At 59.8% G+C, this 9456-nt stretch overlaps 1 protein-coding gene across 1 annotated transcript; it reads right to left on the reverse strand.

Moving 5' to 3' along the window:
• Positions 1 to 746: 746 nt before the first annotated feature.
• Positions 747 to 9456, reverse strand: WDR18 (WD repeat domain 18). Its single transcript, XM_030233722.2, has 10 exons — positions 9217 to 9456; positions 8628 to 8738; positions 7092 to 7225; positions 6584 to 6725; positions 5889 to 6032; positions 5624 to 5688; positions 5397 to 5521; positions 2445 to 2611; positions 1890 to 1958; positions 747 to 1621 (listed from the first exon to the last, which is right to left on the reverse strand). Exons 1-10 carry the CDS (start codon positions 9424 to 9426, stop codon positions 1490 to 1492), a joined length of 1299 nt encoding a protein of 432 aa, XP_030089582.1. The 5' UTR covers positions 9427 to 9456; the 3' UTR covers positions 747 to 1489.

The following is a 9456-nucleotide window of genomic DNA, read 5'->3' on the forward strand; positions in this document are numbered from 1 at the left end:
TCACTGCTCATGCAGGAGGAGCAGCAGAGTCTTGAAATGAAAAAGCCCCCCCAAACACCAGGAACAGCACGGGGGGGGATCTCTGGGAAGCCCCATCCTCCCTTCTGCTCTAAGTGCAGCACCCCAACATGAACCCCACTGTGGGATGACTGGGAGGGAGCACTGGGGGCTGGGGTTTTTTTGGCCTCCCTGCAGCAGGGATGTGCCCCCACCTCTTGCCCCACTGCAGCCCCTGGCTCTGGGTGACAGTCCCTGCTGCAGCTGATGAATGTTGATCCAAAACGTTGGGAGGAAGAGGAGGAGCAGGAAAGGAAGGGAAAGGAACAGCTCCAGTGATTAAGCTAAAAGCATTTTCTCGGGAACTGGTGGGAGCTGGGGATGCTCGGATGCTCTGGTTTTAAAATGCACTTTAAATCATCTGCACTTGGTGTATTGAATGGGAGGGGGGGATGACACAGAGGGATGGCCAGGGGACACCTCAACACCCTGTAGGGATAGGGAAGGACCCTTGGGGTGAAGGCAACTGGGCAGTTTGGGGATAAGGAAGCACTTTCCCACTCCAGCAGGGCAGCCCAGGGATGCACTGATAGGTGGTCAAGGTCTGTGGCCATGCAAGGGTTGTTAAAGAAACCAACGCGGGCGTCTTTCACTATAAAAACCAAATCTTTTATGTAAAAAATAAACCTAAACAAAACCCACAACCCCCGCTGCCATGCTGTGACAATACAAAAGGCCGAGTCCCCAAACACCGTGAAAACAGAGTCGTTGGATCCAAATATATATAAATTGTTGACTGAGGAGATTGGAAATAGCACCTTGCTGGTCCCCCTGCCCCTCCCCAGAGTGACCCTGTGCCCCAAAACCACCACCTGTGCTCCAAGCCCAGGGACACCCCAGGCTCTGCCTGCCAGACAGATCAGGAGCCCCCTCCTCAGCCCTGGTAGCCAGGGACCCCCCACCTGTTGCAGCAGCCCCCCCAGTGCACCCCCAGAGCAGGAGCCCCTCAGCCCCTGCTGTCCAGAGTGTGGGGTCCAGTGGCACTGAGCAGCAATCCCCAGGACAGGGTGGGCAGAAGGGGGTCTCCAAAATCCAATCTCAAACCGGTATTGAGAGGAAAAACACTTTTCTGTCTGCACTGCAGGGTCAAGTAACGAAAAGAAACAAAAAAGGGGCGGGGGAAGAAACGGGGAATGAGCCGGAGCTGCATCCTGAGCCCTCCCAGGAGGCGGCGACGCTCCTCCTGCAGCGGCCGCCCGAGTGCCCCCCGGCCCCGAATCGGAGTGAACACGGTCCCTGTGCTGTCCCCTCGCGGTCCCCGCGCCGGTCTCAGTCCCGTGTCACGGAGCAGGCGAAGGCGGCGGCGTGTGCCGGGTCGGGGGAAGGTGAGCCGGGTGCTCGCAGCCGGCTGGGCGGTGCCCGAGGGCGGGCGGTTCTTCCCCAGGAGCCGGACAGGGAGAGGCGGAGGGGTGCGAGGGCGGGGGGAGCCTCTTCACTTGGCTGGTTTGGTGATGATGCGAGTGGAGAAGTCAAAGAGGTCCTTGTTGATTTTCCGGAGGTTGCTCACCTCCTCCTCCAGCTCGCTCACCTGGATCGTCAGGTGCTCCTGGTCTCCCACCAGGTTCTGTGACACAAAAACACAACAGACAAGTGTCAGGGCCTCAGCTCTGACAGGCACAGGCTGCTGCTCCTTCCCCAACAGTAAACGCCAAACCCTTTGGTCCCCTCCCTCCTCCTCCTCAAAGTGCAGCCCCTCCTGCCCATGCCACCAGCAGATTTTAGGGCTCTTTTCCTCTGTTCCAACTTGCTTGGGGCCTCATGAGTCAGATCAGCTGATGAGGATCCCCCTCAAGGGGTTAGTACCCAATTCCCAGCCTGGAAGCAGCTCTCACCTTTTCCCTCGTCGAGTACATCTGCGAGTACATCCTCTCTGCCTTCTCCAGGTAGCTCTGCCCAGGCTCCTGCAGAGACCATGATGGAGGGGTTGGCAGAGCAGACACAGACCCTCTCCCCATGCCCCTGGACTGGGTTCCCCATGGGAGGAAGCCTGGGTGATCCACCCTGCTGTCAGGCAAACAGCCCCTTGACCTGCTGCCACCAAGCCAACAGGGAGCTTATCCATCAGCTCTGGCAGGACTGTCACTGTCACTCGCCCAGAGGCAGACACTGGCAGAGGGGACCAGCTCTGGGACCACTGGCAGAGAGGCTGGGATGGGTGGGGTGTGACCCTTCCTGCCTGGGGACAGCCATGCCAGGACCAAGGAAATGGTGGGACAGCAGAGCCAGCCCACGCTGCAGCACGGGGTTGGGAGGACAAATGACTGCAGCAGCCAGGACAGGGAGGAAGCAGGAGGGAACAGAAGCGGGTTTCACCAGCTGGAGGAGAAGCTCTGCTCCAGCACAACCCCTCCTGGATGCCTGTCCCCCCTGCCCAGTGCCCCCAGTACCTGCTGGTGCAGCCCCAGGCGCAGCGTCACCCCCTCGGCGCCCGGCTCGTCGCTGCTCTCGGTGCCGTGCAGGTGCCTGCTGAACTTGGGCAGGGGCACGCTGGGCTTCCCCTCGGGGTTGAACATGTTGGCAGGGGCCAGCACGATGAAGGCGTTTGTCACTGGACCTGTGCAGGGACAGAGAGGACAGGTCAGGCTGGCAGCCCTGAGAGCAGCAAGGATGACCCTGGCACAGGCGGTGGCCAGGACTCTGCACCCTCCCCACGAGCTCTCCCTGCCTGGGGCTGCAGCTCTCCAGGCTGCTTGGGACCCCGAGGGAGCAGAGCCCGGCCTCCCCCCACCCTGAGCTGCCATCCATCAACAGCTCCGTGCTGCCACCATCCATGGCAGAGCTGATGAGCATGTTAATTACTGCATTGCGTTAATTACTGCACTTACCCACGGCTGCTGCCACCCCCTCCCAGCTGCTGTGAGCTCCCTGCGCTGTCCCCCACGCCCTGTCAGGCACAGCAGCCCCCAGCCCCCCTCCAGCAGGCAGGGCAGCTCAGTCACTGCTACCACAGCCTGACCATCCATTTCCCCTGGCCAAAGGCAAGGTGAAGATGGTCCACGTGAACCTGAGGGGGGGTGCCAGTGCTGTGGAGAAGGGTGCAGGGTGAGGGAGGGGGCATGGTGGGGCCTAGGGAGGCTCAGAGCTGCTGGAGGATTTTGGTCTCTGCAGAGCAGACACAAGCAGCTCTGACATGGACGAGGGCTCTGTCATCACCATCCACCCCTCCAGAGCCTGCTCCAAAATCTGATCCTCCCAGGATTCAAGGTTGGGTCCCACCAGCAGAGCAGTAGCTCTGCTGAGTGCCAGGCCCCAAAGCTGTTCCTGGCCAACTCTGATGGCTTCACTCCCTCCTTAAAGACCAGACAATTGTGCTCCTGAAGCAAGTGCCCATCAGTGAGATTCCCACTGCACTGGCAGCTCATGGAGCACTTTGAGAGGAAAGGTGGAGAGGAGAAAACCTCAGGAGTGAACCCAGAGTTTCCCAAACCTGGTCACCACCTGGACACAGCCTCCACAGCCACTCTGGGGCCCCTGTACCAGATCACCTTGTCCCAAGGCCTGGGGCAGCAGGCCCTGGGTGACCCTGGGCCAGCCTGGGCATGGAGACCAGGCTTAGCTGGGGGGAAACAAATAATCCAGCTTCCAAGACAGAGCTGCCAGCAGCACACATCAGCCAGAGCATCCCAGGATGGCTTTGCAGGGGGAGCCCTTGGGATGGTCTGTGCCACACTGTGTTTGCAGTGACAAGGATGGAGCTCGTGTGACAGGATGGGAATTGAGGCCTGGAGGGATTTGGGGGCAGCACTGGCTCCCAGCCTCATCCCACAGGTCTCCTGCTTCCCCCAGAGTGGTGGCAGCCATGCAGAGTGACTGGAAGCAGCCTTGCCTTGCCAGCACTGCCACAGCTCACTACCCAGGAGCAGCAGCCTGACTTCTCAAAGCCCACCTGCTCTGCCCCTGCCAAGGACAAGCCACCCTTGGTGACACAGCCCCCACACCTAGCCTGCTTGCCTGGCCCTGATCCACATTCCAGCTCCTTGGATTTATTTACAGCAGTGTTGAGGGGAGGGCAGGGGGTCCTGTGTGCCCCAAGCCACCCCCGTGCCCGGCAAGCAGAGGGACAGAGCTGTCCCAAGGACACTGGGCCAGAGGCTGCTGTCACATCACCATGTCAGAGCCCTGTCACCTCTGCCTTGGGGAGGGAGCAGGACACACTGGAGGGGCAGAAGGGGCAGACCTTGCTGGGGGGCTCATGCCTCTGCTCAGAGAGGCCAAGCAGGGGACAGGCATCCACGAGAGGGGGCTGGGCTGGGTTGGGACAGCAGATTCCCTCACACTAGGAGGCTGCAGGACCCTGTGGGGACTCCAGACCCAAGGAACAGCTTGGGGGTGCTGGACTCCCAGCTTATTCCTGAGCACACTCAGTCATGCCAGTGCCAAGGCTGCCAGGGAAACCAAATCCCTGCCCACAGGCAGCAGAGAGCCAGCAGAGGCTGCAGAGAACCCACAGCTTGGGGTCAGCCTGGTCCTGCTTCTCCTGGGAAGAGCCTGGTCTGTCCATTCTTCCCTGCAGCCTCAGGAGGACTCCAGTGCTCGGCTCCCAGCCAAAGGCTGGCCCCCCCTCCTGGGATGACTCACAGCTCCATTTGGTCTGTTTTCACCCTCTAGTGCCAGCCAGGCTGGATGGGCGCTGCAGTGGGTCCCAATTAGGGATGGTCCTTGGCAGCCAAAGGCAAGAGGAAAAGGGTCTGCAGGCAGCCTGGCTTCCATACACTGCCCTGAGGCAGCAGCTCAACCACCATGAAGGAACAGGGACTGGCTGTCCCCACCATCACCTCTGGGAGGGGTTTGGGCCATGCCCAAGGCAGCCCCACTGGTCACTGCAGCACCAGGGGCCAGAAACTACCACAGCTGGGGGAGGAACACAGTTAACAACAAGGAGGGGTAAATCCCCCACTGCTCTGAGGTAGCTGAGGTACCCAACTGCTGCTCCTGCAATTTACTGGAGCCATCAGACTGAAATCCCAGACAGCTGCTCATATGGGATTCACTTCAGGCCCCATGAGCTCACTGCTGGGGTCACAGAGCTGTCTCCCCTCCAGACACAGCTGGGGTGTATGTGGGGTGACTGTTCCCTCGGGAAAACAAGGAGGAGGATCCTGTGTGGCCTCAGCGACAGGGTGAAATCCATGACTCACTCCTGACAGTGCACAGGGGGTTGTTAACAAACAGGGCAAGGTCACGGCACCGCTCCAGACAGCCCAGGCTCCCTCCAACGCCTCAGCCCTTCCCAAGGCGTGAAGCAAGGGGCAAAAACACACCTGGAGTGCCCAGGGCAGCAAAGGTGAGACAGCAGCAGCCTCTGGCAGTGAGGATCCTGGAGATAAGGACATTCCTACCTTTGTGATTCATCGTCTTCAGGCACTGCTTGCTCTGGATGTCCCACAGCCGGACAGTTTCGTCGTGAGAGCCCGAGAGCAGGAGGCTGCCATCTGTGGAGACTGACAGACATGTCACCTGGTTCCTGGAATGGGGAAGAGGATGTTTAAACTCAGGGTGACCCCAGGACTGGCAGAAGCTGGTGAGGTGGGCAGATGGTGGCTGGCAGGTACGTCTGGTTCCTCACCTGTGCCCTTTGAAGACCTTGCCGTTCTCCCGCTCCGTCTGGAAGGTCCGGTCTCTCTGAACTGGCTGCAGAAATGAAAGAAGGAAAGGAAAGGGGTTAAAATTCAGGAAGACTGAATCCAGCAGGTTCATCACCATGTCTGGAGGGGGCAGAGGAGACACAGAAGAACCAGGCCCTCCCATGCCCATGTGGGTCACAGCAGTCCCAGCAGGGAGGTGACAGTGGCTCGGGGTGACAGGGCACACCTGCAGCCCCCCGCACTCACCCAGGCGCAGAGGTCGACCTGGAAGATGGAGCCATCCATGCCCCCACAGAACATGTGGTACTCAGAGAGGTCCAGAGTCACAGCCATGATCCCCACGTCGAAGAGCACGGAAAGCAGGAGCTCCCCAGATGAGATTTCCCAGAGCTGGAGTGAGAGGGGACAGGAGAATCAGGGGTGAGAATGTTAATGGCAGGACTGGAGGAACACTGACATCCTGGAATCCCATCCTGTCATTCCACCCTGGCATTCCCTCCTGGCTGTGAAACTGAGTCCAAGGCAGAATCCAGGATCAGCCTCTCTGTGAGCAGGACAGAAGGTTCCCAGGCAGCTTCAAAACAGCTCTGAACCCTTTCTGTGGCCATCCTGCCCCCAGGGCATCCCCTCCCCACAGGCTCCAGCCTGCTCTGCTCCCTGTGGACATCAGCAATGGAAAACTGAGGAGCTGACCCCGACATTCCCAGGACAACAGGGACTGCAGCAGTCCAGCCTGGGGGCAGGTGCAGAGAAACTGCTGTTGTTGGAGAGGCAGAGCCCAGGTCTGGCAACTCTGAGTCATTGCAGAGACAGCCAAGAAATTAAGCCACTGCAACCCGGCAAAGCTTGGGGACAGCTTGGGGACAGGGACAGCTTCCTGCTACCTGGCAGGAGCCCGGCTGTGACCCCACGGGGTCTGGCACCTCTGAAATGAGCCTCACCTTGGCTGTCTGGTCGAGGGAGGCGGTGGCAGCCCGTGCCAGGGGCCCTCCAAAGCCGCAGCACAGGTCGGTGATGGGGAGGCTGTGCCGGGACCAGACGTGCCGGGGGTCAGGGATCTGGGAGGGCTCTGCCTGCAACACACTGTGGGGAGAGCAGAGACACGCAGGTCAGCCAGGACAGAGCCCCATGGGGAACTGGGCCAGGCTCTGATCCCACTGGGAACGCCTCTCCTGGCTGCAGGGACCAAGTGGGACATGGGAGCTGCTGGCAGCCATGGCACATGGATATCGAGGCTGTGCTCTCTATCCCACAGGGATAAAGACCCTGGGTAAAGGGCACAATCCCCTCTGTGTCACCCAGGGAAAGAAGTCAGAACCATCTGCCTGTTCCCAAGAACAGATGAGACCTCAAGGAAAGGCTCCCTGCCCAGAAGGAGGGCACAGACACATCTGTAGGCTCAGAGGGATCTCCTGCTCCAAAATCCCTGTGCCCCCCAGCCCCCCTTACTTGTAGAGGTTCCACACCAGGGCCAGGCAGTCCTTGGCCCCTGAGAGGAAGTGGCTGCTGTCATCAGTGAAGCAGAGGCACGTGAGGTCCTGGTAGTGTCGGTTCAGGATGGCCAGGAGGTTCCCATTGGACACCTGCAGTGAGGGGAAGGGCAGGAGGAGGGAGTCAGGGATGCCTTGGGATCATGTGGTGCCCTGCCCTTGTTGCAGTGAGGGGAGCAGGGTGGGTTCTGTTGCCCACATGAGCCTGTTGGCACCTCAGGACAGTGACTGACACCACTGAGGTACAGCTGGAGCAACAGCCTGCACTCAGGACCACGGGGAAATTCAGCACATGGCAGTGGAAGAGGTCCTGGCACTTTAACTCTGGAACCCACTGATGCCAGAGCTGCTCCTCTGGTCAAGTCACAAGTGTGCAGTAAGGATTTCTTGTTCACTCTTAATATTCATATTACTTTGGTGGCTTCTTCCCTCCTCCCACAGGTCCTCAGGAGGGTTATGAGAGCTGCAGGACACCCCAGGGGTGGCTCGTGGTCCTGGGCCAGCTGAGGCTTTAGGGTGGACAAGGAATTCCCCAAGCCTGCAGCATTTCTTATTAAAAGTCAACACTGCAGGTGGGGAGGGAACCAAGAAGAGAAAAAGCCTCAAATAAAATAAAAATCTGCTTCTTCTCATGTTCTGAATTTACACCAAAAAAATCAAACCAAACCTCAGCTCAAGGGGTTTCAGAGACAGCACAAAACCCAGCTCTAGGGGCTGGTTCCAGCTCCATGGGTGGTTTCCTCTCCAGTGTGCCAGAGGGACAGTGCCATACTCTGGAACACATCTGTGGGTGACCCAAGCTGGAGCAGAGCCCAGCTGGGAGCATCACAGGCAGCAGCTCCCAGTGCAGGCTCAGCCTCAGGGATTTTTTTCCAGCTATAAGCACACTAGTACAAACAAACCCTGATGGGTTCAGGTAGAGCCACTCACACCATAAGGCTCAAACCTCCCCTGGCACGGGGAGCTCTCCAGGTGAGGCATCCTGGGGTTTAATCCTGGGCTCAGGACAAGATACTGCTTTGATTTGCTCAGTGGTGTGCTGGGAACACAGCATAATCCCAAATTGATCCAGCAGTAATTAACCAGCAAGACAATGACCAGAGCACAGCAGGGGCTGCTGGCACCCTGGGCACACACAAATCCTCAGCTGAAATGTGGGAGAATCACTGAAGGAAAACCAGATCCAGTGCCTGACCCCTGAGGCATCAGAGATGCCTGGAAAGAGGAGAAGGAGGCAGAGTAAAGCCTCTCCCTGAATTCCTCCCACTCCTACTTCTATGAGCTGCCCCATGGGCTGTGGGCAGCACAAGCCTTTATCCCAGGTTCAGGAGTTACAGACATTGGAGGGATGGGGACCCTGATCCCAGGTTCAGGAGTTACAGACATTGGAGGCATGGGGACCCTGATCCCAGGATCAGGAGTTACAGACATTGGAGGGATGGGGACCCTCCCTGACCGTGCAGGGTGTGAGTGTGAGTGCCCCAGCACCCCGTACCTCCCACAGGTAGATGCTCTCAGCGACGCCCGCCAGGATGTAGAGCCCGTTGGGAGAGGCTGTCAGGCAGGTCACAGGCCCGGGACAGATGATTTTCTGCTGCAGCTGGTCCTGAGACAGAGAGAGCACAGCAAGGGCTCAGAGAAGGCGAAGGGCTGCAAGCAGGGCCCCCCGACATGGGGGCTCAGGGGGATCTCTGTGAACAGAGGGATGGGGGGCACCTGCTCGGGGTGATGGGGGTCGGAATGGAGAGTATCCAACTAGGGACAGGGGGGGTCTCTGTGGAGAGAGGGGCCATGGGGGTCTCTGCAGAGAACTGGGCTATGAAGGGGTGTCTGAGGACAGAGGGAAGTCTCCAGGAAAAGAGGGGCCATGGGGGGGGTCTTTGTGGAGAGAGTGGCCATGTGTGGGGGGGTCTGACCATGGATTTGTGGGGGGCTCTGTGGACTGAGGGGCTCCTCATCACAGGGCCGGGGGGCTCTTAAGAGAGGTGCCCCGTCACATCCCCCACGGGGCCCGGAGTCCCCCCGCGAAGCCCGGGACCGTCCCCCGAGCCGAGGCCGCCCGGGCCCGCCCGCCGCGCCGGTACCTTCCTCTGGAGCTCCCAGACGTTGATGTAGCTCTTGCCGAGCTGGGCCCCCAGCAGGTGCTCGCCGCCCAGCAGCGCCAGCCCGCGTGGGCCGCTGTTGCCGCCGCGGTACCCGGGCAGGGCCGAGCCCGAGTGCAGCTCCCAGACCGAGCAGTTGCAGAGCGGCCCCGCCGCGTCCGACACCAGCGCCACCTCCATGGGCGCCGCCATCTTCGCGGTCCGCCAGGGCCACAGAGAGCG

Source organism: Serinus canaria, chromosome 28, assembly GCF_022539315.1.
Source record: "Serinus canaria isolate serCan28SL12 chromosome 28, serCan2020, whole genome shotgun sequence".
NCBI classification, from domain to species: Eukaryota; Metazoa; Chordata; class Aves; order Passeriformes; family Fringillidae; genus Serinus; species Serinus canaria.

Coding starts and splice junctions, on each gene's coding strand:
- WDR18 (XM_030233722.2), bottom strand. CDS start 9,426: ATGGCGGCGCCCATGGAGGTGGCGCTGGTGTCGGACGCGGCGGGGCCG. Junction 2,612..5,396: donor GAAGACGATGAATCACAAAG/GTAGGAATGTCC, acceptor GTCCCTGCACAG/GTCCAGTGACAAACGCCTTC. Junction 1,959..2,444: donor GCCTGGGGCTGCACCAGCAG/GTACTGGGGGCA, acceptor TGGTCTCTGCAG/GAGCCTGGGCAGAGCTACCT.